General features: G+C 46.1%; 1 protein-coding gene across 5 annotated transcripts in view; it reads right to left on the minus strand.

Moving 5' to 3' along the window:
- The window catches only part of Pacsin2 (protein kinase C and casein kinase substrate in neurons 2), a 91,283-nt gene that overhangs the window by 26,217 nt on the left and 41,253 nt on the right, over positions 1-23,813 (minus strand). For 4 of the 5 annotated variants that reach the window (XM_031351052.1, XM_031351017.1, XM_031351036.1 and 1 more), the window contains exon 2: positions 3,673-3,792. The exons of the other annotated variant lie outside the window; for it this stretch is intronic. In XM_031351052.1, the coding sequence (XP_031206912.1) occupies positions 3,673-3,732 (60 nt within the window). In that variant the 5' untranslated portion in view covers positions 3,733-3,792. The remainder of the gene's footprint in view (positions 1-3,672; positions 3,793-23,813) is intronic. 5 annotated transcript variants of the gene reach the window in all.

The raw sequence follows: 23,813 nt of genomic DNA on the forward strand, positions 1-23,813 counted from the left end.
AAAAAATCCCGAGGGCTCACATACTCAGGCCAGCTGTCTGTAATCGTTTGGCATGTTTATATATCTTCTGAAAAAAGTCCCCAGAATTCCATAGTCACACAATCTCAGAAACAATCTGCAGCTGGCAAAATCACTCCCCTGGTAGAGCATGAGGAAAATCATAGTGAGGTGCTGCAGACAGTCTGAAGCAGCCCCATATCCTACACCTGGGATTAAAGTGAAAATATATTCTTATTTCTGTGTTTTTTAAAGAGACTAAAATTCTCACTATAGTACGCAACTTCTGGATGTTTCAAGGTCATGTGGATACCGTGCTAAATGCCTCGCCTGGGTAGGATTTAATTTCACTTTGGGTGGCTCATTTGGGCAGCAATCATCACGACTAGCACAGAGCCATGAAAAGGGGCCTAATGCAGTGGCAGCTGAGATTCGTCCTTTTCTTAGGCTACAGTACTCAAGCAATGCACTTAGAGAAGGATATAAGGAGGAGTGCTGAAGCCCTCTTGCCGGAAGTGTCCTCTTTTGTGGCAAGAATTTCTATTTGTGCCATCTGGGTTTCTTCTTTATTGTTTTTAATCACTGACCTTATCTTTATCTGCTACTAGCTTCAACTGCAGCCCTCCCCTCCAGGCACCCAATTATAGTGGTAATAATAGGGCTAGAAAGGTTCAGGCAAGGAAGCCTGATCTTACACGTCTTTTTTTCTTGATACATTATTCAAAGCTCTCTGCCATAGCTCTAGATGAAAACTACAGGAAACCAAAGATTTATCTGTAGGATCTCAGACCAAAACTTCTCTAACTCATTTGTACTTTACTTCCTTTCTCTTAGCAGGCACTTTACCACCTGCATTTGAGTTGCTCTTTGACCCAAAGCCAGATTACCCATTCTGTACCCAGTTTTGCTTTTTAAACTAGGAGGTCCTACCCTATGTACTCATTCATGTCTCCCACATTTGGCTGCCAAATTGCCTTTGTTAACCAGGCCATCTCCTAAAGACAGCAATGACCATGGGTCAGTAAAAGGTGCAGAGATAACCACTCTGGAGTTGGTTTCAGGAAACCGCACTTGCATTATTACACATGAGCCACTTACCTAGTGGAAGCCTATGGACTGTGATTGCTTAGCACATTGCCTCAGATCAGAGAGTGAGTACTCAGACTACCAGGTTTCTATTCAGAAGCAGCACATTAAAGGAGATGTGAAGAGTGCAGACTTGTCCATCCATGACCTCGCTATCAGCTACTCATGCTACTTCAGAATTCAGTGTTCTGACTTCTGGGCATGGTGTGCCATGCTTCTCATTTAAAAGCTCAGTATGCAAGAAAATGCATACAGCCTAATCTTATGGAGGCATTTTCTTATTGAGGTTCCCTCCTCTCAGATGATTTTAGCTTGTGCCTAGTTGACATAAAACTAGCCAGCACATCCATGAAAAGCAAACCACTCCTCAGCTTCCATATTGCTAGAAGACAAGTGAGAGCCCAAGCCAGTAGGAGGTCTTTGCTGGTCCCTTGCTGCAGCCTACAAAATCTTTGGCGACATCCAGGGCTGGACTATTTTATCACAAACCCACAGTATCTCAGTAAGGCTTGAAGGACTGCAGGATAGTCTAGTCTTTCTTCCCAAGATGATGATCTGTAGTGCCCACTCCCTGTCACAGATGCACCATCGTGACACACTGTCAGGGGGACCTCTGCTGACATGCAGGGGCTCCATCTCAGCAACTTCCTATGACCCAGCAACCACTATCCTGACCTTTTCAACAGGGATGATGAGTCCTCTGCTTCTTTTGCTCCCATCTTCTCCTGATCTTTGGGTTTTTAACTCAGTGGCACTTGTGCTTTAAGAAACCAAACTAAGGGGTACCTGGAAAACGTCATGCCCATGTCTAGCTTTTCAGGGGTCAGATGGTGCTCTCTCATTCTCATTTCTACAGGGTTCTGATGGTCTCACACTGAACTTTCTTGTGGCACAGGGGTAGGTGTTCCCATGAACCACAGCCTGCATCACATGGGATGATGCTCTCTCCTTAACCTGCAAGGCCCTAAGAGGGTCCACGGCTGAAGTTGATGGGTTGGGTTTGCTGGAGCTGCTACTGCTGTACAACAGGCAGCCTCTCTCTATCCCAGCATGCCTCTCAACAAAGGCTAGTTTCCACCTATTCCAGATCCAGATGTGCCGTTCCAGCCCCACGGTTCCGCCATCCTCTGTTCCTGGAACTGATCATCAGAGGAAGGGGAAGAAAATGGGGCTTACCACTCAGCAAAGAAAAGAAAGCAATTTACTGTTCAGCAAAGGAAAGGGAAGGAAATGGGGTTTACTGCTCTGCAAAGGAAAAAAGGAAATAGGGTTCACTGCCCAGTAATGGAATCCCTTGCTCTTTGATTGTTTAAAAGTGCAAACACCAGTGAACAAATTTAAAGATAACTGAATTATCAATCTTTAATCAGCTATTCAAACTGACAACCTTAAAAATGAGTAATATGGAACCCCTAAACTCTTAATTGTTGGATCCTAATTCTAAAAAGCAGACTGCATGGTGTAAGAAGGGAAAGATGTATTTAAATAACCACAGCCTTCTTTCTCACTTGGAACCCAGGACAGAAAGTGCTAGTGACATCTGACCCTCTGCTACCTTTTCAAACCTGATGATCACTAGTTTCCTGTAACAGCACGTGGCAGGTTTTCAGACTCGCTAACTCAATAAACACTAGGACTGCACACTTGCTGTCTCCTGCCCTGGAGCCTCCTCCTGTGTCAGAAGGCATCCACGCCACGCTGAAGATCTCATTCCAGCTCACCTAGTAGCCTCTCTTGGGGCCAGTATTAGCCCTCTGTTATAGATAAAGACTCTGACACTCAGGTAAAGTGGGCAATGTGCCCAAGGTCCCATAGCTATCACTGCACGGTTAGGGTCAAAGCTGACATGCCACCTGGCTGCAAGCTCAGTCTTCCTCACTCTGTCCCATGCAGTCCAGAATGGAAAATTGCAGGGTTTTTACCATGAGGGTAAAATATAGTTAAGAGTTTACTTTCATGGCTGGAGTTAAAACTCAAATGTTAGGAGTCCTGCCTCACATGCATGAGGTGCAGGGTTCCACTCCTAGTGCCACTACCTAACCCTAACCACCAACCGGCTTTTCTTTAGTAGACATGAAAAATAAGTGGTGTGAGGGAGAATAACTTCCAAAAACAAAACTAGTCACAAGATAATTTCATCAGGAAGGGAGTTCCCAGGACACAGGCTGCAGGCAGATACTCTATCAAGATCCAGGCCCTTTGTGCAGCCCTCTGGTCGCTTGCTTATACTATGCAAAACAATGTCATATCACGGCCACCCATGTAAAAGCTGTCTGTGAGACTGAGCCGCATTGCCACTGTGTGTTGTTGCCCACTGGGCTAGACATCCAAGAACGTTAGTGCACAAGCCATTGATTCCTTTAACAAACACCCCTTGGCTTGTGGGGAGATCAGACATTCCGGATGAGTAAGCTCACACCTCTACTGAGGATTAAAACATTCCAGCACTCCCTAAAAAGCCATTTGACTGCAAGTGCCCAGCCGACTCTGAGCTACGTTTCTCTCCTCCTGATGTACCAACACCACAACAGTACACTGTATGCCAGCAACCTCAGATCTGCGTGCTTTGGAAGGGTCGGCCTGCATTACCTCCCAGAAGCTGTCACTGGACACCTCCACTCCCACAGAATCATCGTAGGTGACAGACATTTCTGCAGAGGATGAGGGCGTAGCAGCAGCAGACACTTCAGGGGTCAGATGTAGACAGACCTATGAAAGGAAAACATAAACAGCTGTAGTCTTCACATTCGAGGACAGAGGGCAAGGCATCTTCATTGAATACATGGCCAACCTCAGCATCCTTTGTGTAGGGAGATATTATTGTTGGATTAGCTAGCTGGACCAGAGCCTATAAGCTACACTAATAAATTGTGTGTGTATGTGTGAGTGTGTGTGTTCACTCTCTCTCTTTAGAGAACCCTGACTAATAAATACAGTCAGCAATGACAACTTAAAATTACGTGACACAGCAAAGTGTCCACCCATCAAACTACCCAAAGACAATGAGAAACACTAGATAATGTAACTGGGGTTTTGTTAGTTGTTTCTCTGAGACTGTCAGCTTCTCTCACTCAGGGAGGGGACTGGTGGCCACCTGCTGCCAGGAGCTTCAAGTCTTCTTCATGAATGCACCAAGTTCAGTCCTAACTGATAATCCTATGGGGCAGCAGTCATCACATGCCTCATTAGATCAGGGGAAGAAAGGGGAAGGAGTTTGTCTAGCTCAGGAGCAGAGTGAGGAATAAAGGCTTGCATCCTGTAGAGCGTTAACAGCAGGGTGCTGTGCCCTCAGGAGCTAGCTGAAGCGCTACCCCCAGAGAAGTCTGTGGGTCTTAGGCCTCCTGGTGGACTGAGCAGTAGCTCACTGTGGATCTGACTAGTGATTCTCTCTACAAAGCCTGGTGTAAACTGCATGTGTTGCCCCAGGGAATGTCTTGTCATCACTTCATGCTGTTATTTATCATGAATTCTTATTCTTTTAAAAATATTTCATTTTTTTTTTTTGGCAGGCAGTGGAGACATATGCCTTTAATCCCAGCACTTGGGAGGCAAGGGATCTCTGAATTCCAGGCCAGCCTGGTCTACAGAGTGAGTTCCAGGACAGCCAAGGCTACACAGAGAAACTCTGTCTCAAAAAAGAAAAAGAAAAAAGAAAAAAAAAGGTAAGAAAAACATGTTCATTTTTATTGAGGGAGGGAGGGAGGAAGAGAGGGAGGGGGAGGGCGTGAGGAAATGCACATACATGAGTACCAAACTCCTGTCCTCTGCCATCACTCTGGCCCCACATAGTCGGAGCAGCAAAGTCTCATGCATCAGAATTCTCCTACTGTACTTAGTGCTTTCTTGTGACCTTCTCAGGAATCCTTTGCTCCTCTTACATCTGTGGTGTGTGTTTTTCAGTTTTACTTTCTTATCCAGAAATGGTACATATATGATAAGACAACTGAGTCACTTCTGACTTCTTAGTAGACTTCTTAGTAGAGGTCAAACTGTTCCAAAGTGGTTTGCTGGGGTTTCTGTCCCTCATTCTTTGTCTGTCCTAGCCACAGTCTTCACTGCTGTACCCAGTCTCACAGGAACCCCCCACCCCTTCCATTCTTCAGAGCAGCTAGCCATAGTCCTGTGTATCTCCAAATACAATCTTTCAACTTGTTTCTTTAGTTTCATCAAACAACAAGGTATGCTTCCTGTCTATCTGGTGGTCAAAGTGGATCAAGACAAAGAACCGCATCTCTGGAAATCTGTAATTGACAGAATCAGCACTCAGACTTCAGGATCACACAGGAGCATCCTGTAGCACTGAAAGTCAGAGTCCTTTCATAGACCAGATGTCATCAGCACTGCTGATTCAATATGGCAGGATGACTCAGCGCAATTCCTAGGCCCACATGAGTCACCAGCTACAACTAGGCAGAGCAGGTCAGGAGGAAGAATAGAAGGAAAGAGAACCTGAAACATCAAGAGTCAACTTACACACGAAGGGCCCACTACACTAACCATTGTTGCTGGCTCTCATTCATTAGTAACTACTGTAGGCAGTTATCATTCATTCATTCAATAAATAAAATTCTAAGTCTCAAGAACAGGCCAGTGTTAGGGATACAAACAGCCCATGTATGGGCTATTCCTTCATTCTCTTAACTAGAGCTGCATGTGATTGGTACTACATGCCTAACACCAAGCTTCTCAGGAGACTAAAGCAAAGATCCCTTGGACCCAGAAGTAAGGTTACCCAGGCAACAGAATAAGACCCTGTTCAAAATGTAAGTACACATATAAATAGTAACCTTAATCCTAGCCTGGGCTGGGCTAAATACAGGACTAGCTATTAATCACAATAATAGCAAAGAGAAGAAATGCTTTGGCCTTTGATGCTGTAAGCTAAATAAAACTGGTAACTATTGACAGTCACAACCAAAATCTAAGGATGTGAGCTGGAGAGGTGGCTTGGTGGCTAGGAGAACTGGCTGTTCAGGAGGATCTGGCTGGGTTTGACTCCCAGGACCCACATGGTGGCTGTCTGTAACTCCAGGTCCAGAGGAACGAATACCCTCTTCTGGCTTCCAAAGCACCAGGCATACATTAAAAAAAAAAAAAAAAAAATCTAAGGATGTTATATATTTATACAAGATAAGTTTATTTACACAAATAAGCTACATATTTATACAAGACAAGAAAAGCTGTGGTGGTTTAATGTTGAACAGCCCCCCTCTATAAGAACACGTCAACACTTGGTTCCCAGTTGGCGGAACTGTTTGAGAAGGATTAGGTGTGCCATTGTTGAAAAAGGTCTGTCACTGGTGGCAAGCTTTAAGGTTTCAAAGGACTTCTTTGATCCCAGTGTTCTCTCTGTGCTTCTGGCTGTGGGTCTTCCAGATGTAAGCACTCAGCCTGGCATGGCAGCACGGCCCTTTAATTGTTGAATTTAACTCCAACCTCAACCACACAGTGAGTTCCAGGACTACCAGAAACACATAACAATGTATAGCTACAGAGAAACAGCTCTAAGGTAAGAGGACACGGCATAGGATATAACCATACTCCAAAAGGGCTTCCAGATCAAAGCATCCCTTGTGGATGAGAACCAGCTATTAACAAGGGCAGGCAAATGGCACCCCAAAAGAGCCACACTTAACCCCTTAGATTGATAGTCAAAGATTATCAAGGAAGGAACTAGAAAAGTTGCCTGATGATGTCACATAAGTATCTAGTTACTAAGCAATGGCTAAATTATGCTCCCAAAGAAGGCTCTTATTCTGGAGGCAGCCATGTTTGTGTCAAATACAGCAAGCCTGCTTTAGCTAGGTATAAGTCTTTTGTTCTTCGTGGAAGTACATGGTGAGAATATGGAGCTGCTGTGTTCTGCACACCTCTTAGAACCAACAGGTAGTCTTTGCCGAGCCTATGCGGTGAGTTTCTTGTTCCTCAAAACCTCTACACACATATGCTCCTATTGTCACTTTATAGGCAGGCAGCTGAGCATCCAGGATTCAAACCATTGTCCCAGCACCTGCTGTGGTTGGATATAGTACCGTATCCTACAGAGACTGTGTTGAAGGTTTGATACCAGCTGGTGTTCCAATCACTGAGAGGACTCTGATGATCAACACATTAATCCCCAAAACTGCTTTTGCTCTAAGATTAAGAACATAATGACATCACTTGGAGGAAGGAGGTCACTGGGAACATACCCTGGCCCTTTCTCTCCCCCTCTGCTTTGCTGACCCTATGGAGATGAGCAGCTTTGCTTGCCCACACCCTTCTGCTGTGAGCTATGGCCGTGGGAAACCATGAGCCAGCACAAACCTTTACTCCCATTACACTGTTTTCTCAGATATTTGTCACAGTGGCGGGAGGGTGAGGAGAAACAGAAAAACAAAACCCTAACACAGTTATGCCCCAGTGCCTGCTGCATGTCCGCCCACCCTCCTTGGACTCAGCTTGCTGCAGGCCTGGAGGCCACTCCTTCAGAAGCAGAAGCTGCGGCTCTGCGGCTTCCCTACTGACAGTGATGGCCAAGCATGTGCTCATGATTCACAGCCCTCCTCTGTGGCGCAGGATGTAATACACGACCTCCCGTGGTATTAAGGGGCTCAGGTGGTCTTTAAGGTGTGGCTGAGTGGTAGACTGGAGGTCTAGGTTCAAGGGTGCACTGGGGATAAGTTACTAAAGAACTCCAGAAAAGCACAAAAAGCTAACGCCGCTCTTTCTACAAAACCGGCTAGGTCTAGCATATGGTTTGTGCAGTTCACACTCTGGTACTTAGAGAGTAACTGGTGACTTCTTCCTAGAGCTTAAGAAGTGTACTGAGTTCTGAGAACTCCCCATTGCTGCTGCTGAGGGAGAAGTGTACTCCAGAAACTCAGTATCAAAGATGAAGCTAGCTAAGTGATGAAATCCCAGGGATCCCCATCCCATCAGCCGGGAGGATGAGGACATACTCCACACTGAGTTTCAATACAAGTTTAGGCAGGTGAGTGAGTGACTTGGTGGGTGCACAAGGACTCCCAACTAAGGGCTCCTCCCTTATGGACCTCTTAGATGAGAGCTTCTGCAGGCACTCAGTGAGCTGTCCATCATGAGTGAGACAACGGACAGTGCTTCAGCCTAACTCTTCCCAGAGGCCTTAACATCCTAGTTACATAAGGGACAAGGACAGCATACGGCACTGACAAAGCCAGCTTGAGGTATGAAGGGTTTGTCTGAGCTCATGGTTTGATGACACAATCCATTATAGTAAGGGAGATACCCCAGCTGGTCACACTGCATTCACAGCCTGGAGAGCAGAGAGATGGGACTCAACTAACTTTCTCCTTTTTTATTCAGCCTAGGATCCCCACCCACTGGACTATGCTGCCCACATTTAGAGTAGACCTTCCCTTCTGAGGTAAACCTGGATACGCCCTCCCAGCATGACTAGATGTATGTATGCCTCCTAGGTGATTCTAAATCCAGTCCAGTTGACAGTGCAACAAACATGCAACCTACCAGCACGAAAACTCCAATTAAAAAAGCTACACTGGTGGCCAATGCCCAAAATCCCAGCACTTAGGAAGCTCGAGGCAAAAGGACTGCTGGGTTCAAAGCAGCCTAGGTTGCAGAACATGCTCCAGGCCACCTGAGCCACAGTGAGACCCTAAGGTAGCACACAGTAAGCCCTCCTAAGACACTTACTAAGCACTCCTTAGGAATCCAGCAACAAGAATGGGGCAAGAGTGCCTAGGTCCCTACTTCCAGTGACTTTGCTGCTGTACAATGTCACACGTGTCCCAGAGCCAGTCTCCTGCCAGCATGCAGAAGCTTAGAGGTTAACAGAGGAGGTCACGGCTGCCCTTGGCCCCAGCTGGAGGCTGGCATAACTTCCTCCTACCATTTCTGGCCTGATAACAGGTATCAGGTAAACAAAGGATGTGTTACATAAAACTTCTAGCTTCCTTTTAATCCCTTTAGTTCATTCCAGAGGGAAAACCAAGAGGCCCTTCTTGAGGCCTACAGGCTACTGCAGAGAGCAAGGTGGTCCAAGAACTGTGCCTGCCTGTCTCCCCTGAAAGAAGAGCAGGAAGCTCTCCTTTTAAGCCCTTGCCAAGCACTAGCCACAGAGGGCAGCAGTGGCACACAAAGGGCCTTTCCAGATTGCTTTGGTCCCATGGGTACACAGAAGATATTTAAAAGGAGAAGAGGAAATACACTTGAAGCACAGGGCACAGGCAGCCAGCACGAGGGCTGTGCAGAGATGGGAACACAGGCAGCTGTGGTGCAGCAACATATGTGCCCCGCTGGGCGGCAGCAACTGTGACCTCTCAAAGCTCACTGCTGCAGTCCTCACTCAGACACATGTGTCCCTGGCATGAGGACAGTCTACTGTTATCAGCCTCCTGAGCTATTTGAGATGTCATCTAATCGCACAGAATGCTTTTGAAAGAAATTTAAAACAGGGAAAAACATTTTGTTTCATGAATGACACCATGCTGGAATGAAGGGTGGTCCCACATGACCGCATCCCAGGACACCCTCACAGCTTCAAGAGAGATTTTCCCATGCCCTGCTAGATTGCCCACCCCCCTCTGCACGCCCAGAGAGATCACCAGCTCCTCTCCCCCATTGCTCTCTGGTGTCATCACTGCCACTGTCACTTCTACCCTACATGTCTGCTGTCATGTCTCTGAGCAGTCCTCCCAGCACATCTATCTCAACACTGTGACCTTCTCAAAGTCTAGGTCAACCCAGTGACCATGCATGCCCCTCCATGGCCTTCACAACTACAACTCTGCTCACTTCCCACCAAACTGTCACTTCCCCAAGCCTCGCCCTCCACCCCACCCCCATTCTCCAGAGCACTCAGCTCCAACCAAGTAGGTACTCCACTGGCACAACCAGGTACAGCCAGGTCACTCCTCCTGTCTGCAATGTCCTTCCTGCACGACAGACCTGGGTGAGAAGGCAGCACCCTAGCTTCAAACTCCCACTCAAAACCACTTTCAATGTCTAACACCTTTTTTTATTTTGTCTGTCTGACTGTCTGTCTGTCTGTCTATCAACAGGGTCTCTCTACATAGCTCTAGCTCTCCTGAAACTCACTATGTAGATTAGGCTAGCCTCCAACTCACCAAGATCCATCTAGCTCTTCTTCCTGAGTGTTGGGATCAAAGGCCTGTAGTACCACACCACAAATGGGAACTCTGTGAGGGCCTGGGTCTGTATTAGTGCCATCCTCTTTTGTTCACTGCCTGACTCTAGCATCCACATTTTTTTGGGTACCATTCACTCTGCTAAAACTTGTCAGATGTTTTAGGGTAAGCAGAACTCAAGAGTTTGAGTGACTTTGACTCAAAGAGATGAGATCCACAGAAGGAAACTATTTGAAGAGGTTTTAATCTCAATGGCTAGAATTACTTTATCAACTTTATACAACTATTCCCTTTCCATTTTATTGTATGTTCTTTTCTTCAAGTCCTTTTAAAGACTGAAAGAGAACCCAGCACTACTGTACAAGTGAGTTTAGTGGCTCAACAACAAAAACAAAACGCTCAGGTGCTGCTTACTCCAACCACACAGGAACCCTAGAGCCAGCTGAGGCCCTCTGCTGCCAGCTTCAGTGTGTGTCCAGTCAGTCCCTTATGAAGGACAGGTGTCCTGCATCTCTGCAGCCAGCTTCAGTGTGTGTCCAGTCAGTCCCTTATGAAGGACAGGTGTCCTGCATCTCTTGAGCACATGCTGACTGCTAAGCCTGAGCTAACACATGGCCGCACACCATAGGTTAAGAAGAAACACGTGTTTCAACTCAGCTACCTGTCACAACCTATTTGCTTCCAGGGACTTCATCTGGAAAAGAGAACATTCCTTAAAGGAAGTGATAGAGATCAGTAAATAAAGTGACTTCTCTGTTTGGAACGCTGTGTGGAGCACTCAACAATGAGCGGGGAAACTGACCATCAAAAGATGCTGGATTCTAAAGGCTGCTTCTTAAGCGGAGCTGCCTGAGACCCAACTCTTGGTCCCCCACCTGCCCAGAGCACTTGCCAGTCTAAACAATGAGGTTTAGAGAAGAAGTATAATTTTTAATGGTTTTCTTTCAAGAAGCATCTCCCTGAAGATGGAGTTGCCTTGGAAACTCCTGCCTGAAAACTAAGTTGGCTAGAGAAGGATGTCAAACCATGTAGGACACAGGCTAGCCCATCAAACTACAGAGTGGGCTGGTAAGAAGCAAGCAACTTTAGGAGCTCCGTGAGGGCCCAGAACCATTTTCCTGAAAATAAACACACATTAAAAACCCCAATTAAAGCCAGGTGGTGGTGGCACATGCCTTTAATCCCAGTACTCGGGGGGCACAGGCAGGCAAATCTCTATGAATTTGAGGCCAGCCTAGTGTCTACAGAGTTCCAGGACAGCCAAGGCTACACAGAGAAACCCTGTCTCAAAAAGCAAGAACAACAACAACAAAAAAAACCAACCAACCAAACAGAAATCAATTTAAAAAAGGAGCGGGTGTTTCACTCAACATTCAGGGCCCTTCTTTCCACAGGAGGGTAAGGGAGAGAGCATCAAACAGGGTGAGGAAAATCATCCCTTCCTAAAGTAACCCAGTGAAGGTACCCCACATGTAACTCACTCAGGGACCGGCTTCCACATGTTCATGCTGCTAGGCCCTCGACAGCTCTAGCTCTAAACGACATTCCTTGGTTAGTTAGCATGGAACAGTCATACCCACTTGGGCCCTCCATTCTTGGTACTTGGCCCTTCGAACCATCTACAGCTGAATCCCAACCATCTAGCCACCTAAGTCTGCTTTCCTCCACTGTACAGATCAGCATGTTCTCAAACAGCATCACACTGTGGTCCTGGCTTGACTCCACCACGTCCTCACCCTTCAGAAAACAGTCAGCACCAAGACTGGGGTGGTCCCCGCTTGTGCAGCTTCCCATTTCTGTCCCGTTACTTCACCAGGTGCTCTGGCTTCAGCATTCCAGATTTGTGGCAAATCTCTCAGACCCAGTTTAAAGGGCAAGCTCCCAAGTACCATCCTCCACTTGCATGTAAAGGGCAGGTTAGAGCAGGAGAAAGAGCACCTAAAATGTCGTTTCTTGCAGCCGTGGAGCACTTCCCTGCCTGTTTACAGCCCTGTGATTGATTTACTGTTTGTGTTATTCAATAGGCTGAGGATACCAGAGCAGGTGATAACCTGTGCTATCACAGATGAATAAGAATGGACAGAAAAGGAAATGGAGTAACGCGTACAAAAGCAAGAGCAGACAGGCAAGCCTCCTGAGAGTGCCCATGGGTTAGGAGCTGGAGTGATGACCGCATTTGCCAAGAGCGTTGGCTCCTCTTGTAAGGGACCCAGGTTCAGTACCCATGGTGACTCATAACTGTCTCTAACCCCTAATTCAGGGAATCCAATGCCTTTTTTGGCCTCTGTGGGCACCTGCACACATGTGGTACATGTACATGTATGTAAGCAAACTTTCAAAACATTTTTGTAAATGTCTCATTTTGCTGTTCATATTATACAGTAATTAGGTTAATTTTGTTTTGTTTAAGAAACTTTAAGGTAAATGACACAAAATTTCACGTATGAACCATCTCTAGAACAAAGCTGCAAGAGTACTTACAACCCTTTAAGGGTTGTAAGTCTTCTCAACTTGGTAATGTGTCGACAAACGACCAAGCATATTTGAGTAGGTCAATGGGAGTTATTCAGTGTGCTCAAAGTGATCACTTCCTTGTCTTAAATGTCAAGTTTACATTTGTTTTGTGACACAAAGTCTCACTATGTACCTCAGGCTAGTCTGGAATGCACTTATATAACCCTGCTAGCCTCAACCTAAACATCCTCCTGCCTTAGCACGTCAAGTGCTGGGGTTATAGGTGTGCACTACCATACACAGCCAAAACACCTTTTTTTTGTTTTGTTTTTTCGAGACAGGGTTTCTCTGTGTAGCCCTGGCTGTCCTGGAGCTCACTCTATAGACCAGGCTTGCCTCGAACTCAGAAATCCTCCTGCCTCTGCCTCCCAAGTGCTGGGATTAACAAAACACCAATTTTAAAAGAAAAGTATACTTAGACTTTCATATATCTTCAAACAAACAAAACCAGTAAATCTATGCCAGTCATAATTTCTGGGGGTCAGAGAGGTGGTTCAATGGTTAAGAGCACTGGCTACTCTTTCAGAGGACCTGGATTCAAATCTCAGCAACAACATGGCAACTCACAACCGTCTGTAACTCCAGTTCCAGGGGGTCCCAATGCCTTTTTCTAGCCTCCCTGTGCACTATACATACATGGTGTCCAGGTATACGTTCAAGCAAACCACCCATATACATAAAAACAAAAAAACTTTAAAGCTGTAAATACCCAACAAAACCAAAAGCATCATGATTTTTCATGAGTCAAAAGTACACAATTATTTTCAGATTTTAATTATGCACCTGTGTGAATGTGCGCTATATGTATGCTAGTGTCCTCAGAGGACAGAAGAGGAGATCAGATGCCCAAAAGCTGAAGGTATAGCTGGTGACCATGGGTGCTGAACCAGCCCTGGGTCCTCTAGAAGAACAAGGAGTGCTCTTGATGCCTGAGCCATCTCTCCAGCCAAAAGTCAGTTTTTACAAAGTAGTCTCAGGGTCAAATTTTGAAGATTCATTAAAAACTTGCCCTCAATGCATCTGTGGGACTTTAGTCAAGTCCCTTATCTTTTTAGGGGTTCACAAACATCATTTGAGAATGGAATTAATTATTCAGATGTGGTGGCTCAGTAGGAAGGGATCATGAGGAAACTTCCATAGACCTGAGGCCAGAGTGTATATTTATAGTGAGCTGCAAGTTACTTCCACTTCATCGGATCTGAGCATCAACTGCCCTGTGTGTGCATCCTCACCAGGACCCCAGTGGCTAACCTGCCTCTTTTCCAGGGTCTTGCTGTAAATCAAGATACAGTCTGTGCTTCCCAAGCCTATTCATATCACTGGGATTGCTCATGCTGCTGCTGACATGGGATCCCAGCCTTGTACTAAGTCCTAAGTGGACTAATGCTAAAAATCAAAAGGCCAGTACTAAAACTAACACATGCATTTTACACCCTGAGCAAAAGGCAGAGTGAAGCTGGTGGGGCGAGCCCTCCCGGCTGTGTGGGCTACAGTTCCTGCCTCTGCTGACTAACAAACCAGCAGCAGGTAATAGTCACTGAGCAGGAGCCCGGTGCTGACTAACAAAAACAGCAGCAGGTAATAGTCACTGAGCAGGAGCCCGGTGCTGACTAACAAAAACAGCAGCAGGTAATAGTCACTGAGCAGGAGCCCGGTGCTGGGGCTTACCCACTCCCGAACAGCTCCATAGCTTTGAAAGATGAAGAAAGAGGGTGCTGTGTATCATGGTCAAGTTACCCAACAAGTGGCAGAACTGAGTCTCAAAAGCAGGCTGCATTCTCCCAGGTGAGGCAGGAGTAGGCGCAATTGCTGAGTTTGACCCAGACAGGGAAGGAGGGTTTGAAGGGAGCGGGTGTATCTGCCAGGGAACGAGCTGTGTGTGACATCAACAGGTCTCTGTGCACTGATTCTCTCAATTTCATTCATGAAGGCCACACACTAGCATGTCTTATAGTACACAGGAAAGGAAAAAGACTATTTACTTAGATTACTAACCAAAAATGTCCTGAATAGGGGAGGGGCAAGTCTTCTGTAATGGTCTGTTGTCCATCCACTAACTTACAGAGCTTCCCACAGCCAGAGTACCTGACACACAGAAGGCCGCTTTGTTATGCTGCGTTTGTTCTTTAAAGAGGGTTGCCTGTGCATCAAGAGGAATCATGCCTGTGAAGATCTGTCAATTAACTATGTACTTTCAGTCTTCCACGTTATCATGCACATGTACAGCAGAACCTGAAAACATGTAGCCAGCATAGCTTCCCTAAGAACCAAGCATATTCTCAGATCCTAGTGTGAGATGACACCATGTGCTACCCCTGAACCAATGACCTCTAAATAGTACAAGACTTTAAGATGGGTGTGAGCTGTCTCTTTCCATGCACAGTCCTCTGGGACTATATTTAAACCCTGGACAATCATCTAGGAAATACACTTTCTTTAAGAGCTGGAGCACAGAAAAGAACCTTACAGAATAATTCCAAATGCACGGAGCAGAGAGCAAAGTAAATGTGGTCAGAATACCAGGATCAACACACAGGCTCTCTAAGACCTTGATTAACTCCAGAGATACTTGCTAATAAGAATAATCAAGGGCTGGAGAAATGGCTCAGCGGGTAAGAGCACAGACTGCTCTTCCAAAGGTGGTGAGTTCAAATCCCAGCAACCACATGGTGGCTCACAACCACCCATAATGAAATCTGATGCCCTCTTCTGGTGCATCTGAAGACAGCTACAATGTACCTATTTATAATAATAAATAAATCTAAAAAAAAAAATAAATAAATAACCAAAGCAGGCATGGCGGCTCATACCAGTAATCCAACACTCAAGAGGCTGGGAAGGATTTCTACAAGTTCTTACAAGCTCCAGTCTAGCCTCAGCTATGTAACAATTCCAGGTCAGCCTGGACTACAATATGAGGTTGTTTCTAAACAAAATGCAAGAGGAAAAAATGGTTCTCAAGAACCAAAGGCCTACTAGGCACACAGCACCAGCATCTCCCAAGCCAAGCTGCCTGCCTGTGCCCTCAACCAGGAGAGCTGGAGGAAGGGCTCAGACGGAGGAGGGATTGGAGGCCTGACATCCCTGAGCCACTGCAGCATCTTTCCCAGACCAGTTCCTTCCCAACATTTTTAAGTGTTGCAACAACAGACTCTTCCCACTTAGAGAAAATTGCTGTTGCAGCTGAAGAAACACTGCTGCCGACTCGGACCAGGAGACTCAGCCCCCACAGAGTGGTCGGAAGCATACGCAAGCATGAGCACACAGACCTACGGAAATATTATGGAGCCTTAGTAACAGAACCACGAGGAAACTCTGCTTGCACAGATCTGTTCAAAAATAAACTGGCACCAAAATACCAGCAAAGAGCTGCAGTGACTCACACTGTCCTCACCGCTGAGAGGACAACATTCCTTAACAGATTTGTCTCCCAGGCTTTTTCCCCAGCCGAGAAACAAGGCAGGGTAAAGAGAAGCCCTGAGGTCTAATTTTACTAAATGAGTAAGATCTGACAATGTTTAGAGTTAGGAGTACAGAGACGAACATTCATGCAAGGTATTTCAACAAAGAAGAAATTCTAAAACAGAACCAGGGCTGAGTGTGTGACACTGACACCCACAGCAGTGCATCTGACAGACAGACAGCCCAGTCTCAACAGAAAGTGAGACCTTGAAGACACTCACATGCTCACTGCCAGGATGACCTCTTCTTGGTTATGCACACATCCTTCACCTTCATGCTAACTGCTCTCAATGACAGAAAACCCTTGGTGGCCTCAGCCTCTGTGAACAACCAACCACCAATGTGACACACTGCTGTCCCACACTACTCTTTCTGGTCAACTCTGACTCACCCTGCAAGGCCTAGTGTGAGGGTCAATCCCTCCTCTATCATCCTAGTGAAGGTGGGAGCCATGCCAACATGAAGAGCCCATCCCAAGGCAAGATACCCCACTCAACCCACAGAACCAAGCCACAGGAGAGTCCAGCACCCCTTAGAGACCAGTCAGATAGGCATGGGGCTGGCTCAGGCAGTCCTAGACTTCTTCAATCTTCCCAACACCTTCAAAACAAAGCCACACCTACCCTGCAGACTCCTCAGTTCACCTACCTCAACCCATACACATGTAGAAAATAACCTCATTTTGCTAAATGCTTGTCTCATATCAACACTAAGAACCGATGGCATTTAAACTGAACAGAATTGTGGTTTTGACACCAGCCAAATAATTACTTGAGATAGCTCTGTGAAGACTACTTTCTACTGTTTCCTGTCAGAAAGCAGCAAACATGATCAGAGAATATCAGGGTTGACAGTGAAAATGAAGATGGTTCTGAAGCCCAAAAGGAAAGCCTGAAGAACAAAGTACTTGCTAAAGCCTCACACCTTTGGAATCACAGCCAATCAAAGACATGACCTTCCTTTTCCTGACTCTTGCAGGAAAGGAAGGCATCACAGGACAGCTGCTGCTCTCTGCCCAGCAGGCTTCAGAGGACCTCAGTGAAGCTCCTTCTGCCAGACTGTGCTATGTGCCAAGGCTCACACCAAGTAGAGAGTGCACAAACACTAATGGCCCTGCTCTGCCAGGTCCTTCAGGCTCAGCTACCTCCTCCTAACTGCCTGCCACAGTTGGCATCACCTCTGGGCTGCACCTGCCCAGCTTATCCTGCAGCCTGTCTTCATTCAGTTCCTGGAATCCTATGAAGAAAAACTGGCTTTGCCCTGCTTATCTGTGCAGGACCCAAACCACCAGGCATGCAGGAAATGGAACAAGGAGGGAGACAGAAGTCCCAGGAGGTGATAAGTTGTGAGATAGCAATTTTAAAAAAAGAAGTTGTGGATTCATGCAGTAACTTGTTTTGCCCCTGGTGTCTTTTGTATCCTAATAGCACAAAGACAACAAGCTAAGGAACAGGTGTCTGGTCATCTTCAGCTGCCCTGCCCTAGGTCATGTCTGTCTCAGGTCACAGAGGTAGGAGGACGTTCAAGATCAGAAGGTCTCAGGTCAGCTGTCAGCCACCAGCCTACCCACAGGCTGTTAACAGTGAAGGTCTGAGGCTCACAATACGTAGTCCCTGCAAAAGGCATTTTTCTTATGTAATGGGAAGAAGGTCGGGATTGCGTCTAAGACTGATCTCATGACAATGCTTTTTATATATCTGGCTGGCAAGTGCCCTAGAAAGGTAACATGGACACTCAGCCAAAGATTTCCTACACCTGAATACCAGCTGATACTCTACAGGGTTAAAATGCTTATAAAAGAACAAACATAACACATTTTAAAATCTGATATTCACACAAGAATGCCAACAGTAACATAAGAAAACACACAGAAGGAACCTAAAGATTGCAAAGAAAAATGGGAAGAGGAGATTCAGTTAGGGCTGGGTAAGTAGACTACGTCCACAGATGCCCACAGTTCTTGAAGAGCTGCCCCATGAGGAAGTGAGTAATGCACCCTAGATGGTGCTTTCATGAGAAATACCCAACTACTTTTGCTCTCAAGGTTGAGAGGGACTAGAATCACGAAACCTGGACCTGAGGGCTTCACCGGGGCTTTGACAATATGCCTAACCTACTCTAAGCCACTTTCCAACTAACCTCTTTCTTCCTACATGAGGAAGAAATATGCCCTGTCCTGCTTGGCTCTCTCCATATAAATAGAAGGTCAGCCGGGTGGTGATGGCGCACGCCTTTAATCTCAGCACTTAGGAGGCAGAGGCAGGCGGATTTCCGAGTTCGAGGCCAGCCTGGTCTACAGAGTGAGTTCCAGGACAGCCAGGGCTACACAGAGAAACCCTGCCTCGAAAAACCAAAAAAATTAAAATTAAAAATATAAATAAATAAGTAAATAAATAAATGGAAGGTCACTATTACTGGCTTTTGGAGGGAGGACTCACCATTCGTCCTATCCCTCAGTAATGTCTCCTGAGTGCCTGCCTTCTTAGAGACTGCCTAAGTGACTGAGCATCTTACCAGACCCTTGAGAGATTGCTACAGGAAGGTACTTAGCACTGGAACAATGGCAATTTTTAAGAAGGTGGTTTGACTTACACACGGCAATGCTTGCGAGTGGGCTTTATTACCTAGTGCTAGCACTCTCCAGTCAGCCAGGATGTGTGAGTAAGGGACAACTGGGAAGCATGGACTGGAGTTCTATGTACATAGATGAAAAGGTCCCAAACACATCTGTCTAAGCAGAGACAAAGTCACCAGTACAATGACTGCCTAGCTAAGGCCCTAGCTTCAATCTCCAGAACCCATGGGTGGAGCACCAAGGAAGGGAATTATTTAGCAGAGGGCTGGCAGTAGCAAAAAGGCCTAACCATTGAGAATAGAACAATGTTTCTAAGATACAGTTTATGTACATTCACATACTCTACCCATTTAAAGCGGACAAAGGGATTTCTATCAAGTTCACCAAGTTGTGCCAGCATCACCAGTCAATTTTTTACAACATTTCCATTACACAAAACACATCCCACAGCCCTGAGCAGCCACCTCCATCTCCACCCTAACCATCACTCAACTAGCTCTTGTTTCAGGTTGGTCTCCTTTACAGTTCATATTAAAGGAACCATACAGCATGTGCTCTTGCTTCCTCTGAAGTTCAGAAGCCTTGTGGCCCATCAGCATTTCACTCCTTCTTAATGCATTCGGGTGTATGAACATACTCCAATGTGTTTATGACCACCAAGTTAGTCCTGCACTGCACACGTGTGCACAGGTCTCTGCTTAGCCCTGTACACACCTTCATTTCTCTAGCGCAGACCTAGGAACTGCTGGGTCATAGTGAGAAATACCTCCCCATAGCTCTTTTGACAAACAACTGCACCATTTTACACTAGCACCAGCAGTGTTGAAGAGCTGGAGCAGAGGCAGAAGCACTCATGGATACCTGCTAAGCCAAGAGCACAACTTGCATGTTTCCTTTAACATGAGCTGTCCCAGCCACATGAGTAGAAAGCTGAGGTGACGTCCTAACTGTCCTTTCTGCTACGTCCCCACTGAGGAGGCTTCAATGGGTAGCTGTAGGGAACAGAGTATCTCAGATCAGCCTGGCCCTGGGGTTATCACTGTGTACAGGACTACACACACCCAATTACCACATAGAACACTGGGCAAGTGGGGGTGGTAAGAAAAGCCAACATCTTTGTCATGCTCGGTCCCTGAAAACTCGCCTTGCTCACTAGTGAGGCATAACATAGACAGATGGAACACAGTGAATTATGGGAGGAAGGAGCAGTGTAAAACACTGTAAAACAGGTCAATAACCTGTTGGGATGAAGCTCTGGGAAACAGGAGTATGCTCTTATGTTGTCAAAAGGCTTTATGGAAAACAATCTAGAAATACAGACCGAGGCTGATAATAGTCAGCAACCTCTGACTCTAGTCCCACTCTGGGGAATACGTCCCAAGCAAATAAACGCAAAGGAAAAAATAGCTTGAACAAAATGTTCATCCCAGTAATATTTATAACAACAAAAACTGGAGACAAGTCAAATGCTCCAAAGCTAAGAAACAATGGTGAATTGACAGGACAGACACATAGCCACCATAATGAACAGGCAGAAATGGATTTCAAACTGGATATATACACGGAACAGCACTGACATCCGATATTTGGGGCAAGGGCTGTGCATCCTCATCCTTGTTCCCAGGGCTTGGCATGAGGGACACACTTACATGCCCAAGTAACTACATATCTGAATCAATACACAACCAAGTCCATTCAGTGAGTGACAAGGGCTGTGGGGAGATAGTCACAGAGCCTGCTTCTGTCAGAGAAGAAACCAGGTTTTTATCTTTTAAATTAATGTTCACATTCATGAGGAAGAGTCACCATAAATTCTAAAGGTTGTGATGTGAAATTTTTTTCATCAGACAGACCCTCTTCAAGTACTCAACACTGTGGTCTTAAACCTGCCACCAACTTTTTACATTACCTTCCTTCTCAGTAGTCCTGGGCTAGCCAAACTCTCAATACCATATTTTCTTAGCTTCAGTGGAATATATTTGACTGACAGGGGTGTTCTACCCCAAATATAAGCAACTGAGGTAGTCACATTCAACAAAGACTTGCTTTAGGTCTAAAGAACTGCTTATTGGCTTACTACCACATGCACACAGTTATGTGACAAGGTACAAAATGGGTTACCAAGTGACAAAGTGCTATTCCAACAGTATCAGAATTCCTTTACCAGCAGGCTAGAGGGGGCTCAGAGGTTAAGAGCACTTGTTGCCCTTGCAAAGGACCCAGGTTCAGTTCTTGGGTAGCTTATCATCACAGAGATTTCAGTTCCAGAGGGCCTAACACACTCTTCTGAGTGTGTGCTCCAAGCATACATGGTGCACATACACTTGCGCACATAAAATAATCTTTAAAAATATATTTTTTGGCAGAGCTTGATAGGTGGCTCAGTGGTTAAGAGCACTTGCTGCTCTCCTAAAGGGCCTCAGTTGGGTCCATAATTGAGTATCTCACAACTGCCTTTAAGTCCAGCTGGCCTGTAGGAGTGCTGGCATGCATGACATACTTAGTATGCACATAAATAAAAATAAATCTTTTTATTAGAAAAGAATCCTTTTAGTTAGGCATGGTGGCATATACCTTTAATCCCAGCACTCTGGATGTCTGTGAGTTTGAGGCCAGTCTCGTCTACAAAGCAGGTTCCAGGACAGTCAGAGTTGTTACACAGAGAAACTCTAACTTGGGAGTTGGGGGGTGGTTTTTATTAAAAAAAAAAAAAAAAAAAAAAAAAAAAAAAAAAAAAAGGAATCCTTTTACCATGCAACATACCTGTGTTCATGTATATGTATCTGCTGAGGGTCAGAGCTAGAGAGCACACAAGGATACATCAGCTCGGCTCTGCCTTAGCTTCTTGCCTCTCACTTTAGGGTATCAACATCAGAATCAACAGTCTTGAACAAGTGACAGATGGCTCCAGATACAGAGGCATGTCACAAAGCAACAGAGATCTGGGATGGCAAGCGGGGTCCTGCTGTTTCAGCTATTCTCTGTCCGTTACCTGTGGCTCCATCCCCTCTGCTGTAGCCTCTGAGAGGCACTGCCACAGCCCACTGTCAAGTCTCATCAAATCTGCCCTGGAGACTCCCAGTCAGCAGTGCTGCCTGTTCAGCTTCCACCCAAGAGCTGCACTTCAACTCCAGAAAAGTCACACAAATCCAGATGAGTCAGAAGGAGGACTCTTCTGGCCAAAGTTGGAAAAAAACATACAACAGGTCAGGAAGTTGTCCTTTGTTCAGAAGGACAGAAAATGGGGGCATTCACCCAGAGGGTGAGGAAGAGGGTTCTGTCTGATTGGAGTTCCCAAGCATAGACACAGGGCATTGTTAACAACACATGAATCAAAGCGTCCCAGGTCAGCCCCTCCAGCTCCTTTCAGCCCTGCACTTTGAGATGGCCCCCTAGAAGCAGGACTTCCTGTCACACAAAGGGCCTCTGTGGTCCTAGGTCCACAGAGGAGTGGATGCTTTTCCTGTGCACACGCAGCAGTTTCAGAGGCCCTTCCCCACAGAAAAGTCTGACAAAGCAGATGCCTCTAGGAACTGCAGTCCTGCCTCAGAGGTGACAGTCACTGAGCAGAAAATTAGAAACAGCAAGAGAGCGATAATGCCACAGCACATGACCAGGCAAGGTCTCTGAAATCTGTGATTTTGATTCCTCACAAGACTATACCTTCTGCTGGTCTGATCACATCAGGCAAAATATTTCTGAGATGTGAGACAATGTTCATCTGAAAAATGGAATCCAATCTGCTCTGGAGGCTGTGTGAAACCAGCAGCTTTCTGCTTGGGGGTTGGGTGGGGTGTCCTCTGTCTTCCTGAGCGGTAGCAGCTGGGTGACCATGCCTCTGGCCTGGTCCCCAGCACTGAGGCACTCTGTTCTCACAGGACTTACAATCACAGAAAGGACTTCCTCCAACACAGTGGACAGAGGGCTGTGCAGAAGGGACACAGACAGGCTGGAGGGGTGAGCATCCCAGGAAGGAACCTGTGTGACAACAAAAGTTGTACAGCACAGTAGGCTGGCTTGATGGCAAGGGGGATGTTATTTACAAATAACAATGTCCATGGGTCAGACACCAGCCTGAGTCCTCAAGCCACCACAAGTGACTACCATGAATCCCATCTACCTACCATGAATCTCTCCTGCCCACTCCCAAATATATATATATTCAAAGCCCACCTCCACAAAAATGCTAGGAAATTACACAAAATCACGGCAATGCCACACCTTTCAGAAGTTGTACTCAGAAAGGAACTGTTCAAAGACTTCTCCAGCCACACACCTTTGAAGATAAAAAAGCTACACAAACCACAGGAAGATTAGTTTTTAAGTGTTGTGTAGGTACCGCCTGCATTCAACTATGATGCCACTTTTTCATGAACCCATTTTGCTCATCTGCACGTACCAGCTGGAGCCCACAGCATTCCACCCCCCAAAAAAGAGCACTGAGTCAATTTACAGACGGTATTCCCAACAACTGGAAACTGGAAGAGGATGGGAGGGACACAGACACTGTATCAGAGGCAGAGAAAGGGAAGAGGGAGCCTAACTCCTGTCAGCCCCTTTGGCCTAGTCCACCCAGAGGGCAGATGTTACTTAGCAGGCAGGGCATAAGTACCATGTACCACTGTTTTCTGAAGAAGTTGCACCCACAGATCCTCTCTAAAGCTCATGCAGACTGCTAACCCTGGCTGGCTAGATGGTGAGATGGTGGAGGAAGGCCCATAGTGGCCATCTTTCTTAACTTTTGTATCTGACTTGGCATATCTGACAACAGATGTACTCTCAGGATGTATCAGTAGGCTTTGCTGATCTCTAACCTCCAAGCCTAAAGCCAAGGATGCTATGACATCCAGAACTTACAGAAGACATTGCCCACCTTGGCTATGGACTGCCACCAACATAGCCAGGAAATGTACTGATGGTCCACTGTTGTTCTGAGACTATACAAATTCACATGCCCTGTTCCATGGTGGCACATGGCATCTAGAGCGAGCTGGCTGTGTTCCTGAGTCTGTCTACTCTGATTCAGAGTAGACATTCCTTATTCCCTCCAA

The sequence above is a fragment of the Mastomys coucha genome, unplaced genomic scaffold (assembly GCF_008632895.1).
Source record: "Mastomys coucha isolate ucsf_1 unplaced genomic scaffold, UCSF_Mcou_1 pScaffold11, whole genome shotgun sequence".
In the NCBI taxonomy this organism is placed as follows: Eukaryota; Metazoa; Chordata; class Mammalia; order Rodentia; family Muridae; genus Mastomys; species Mastomys coucha.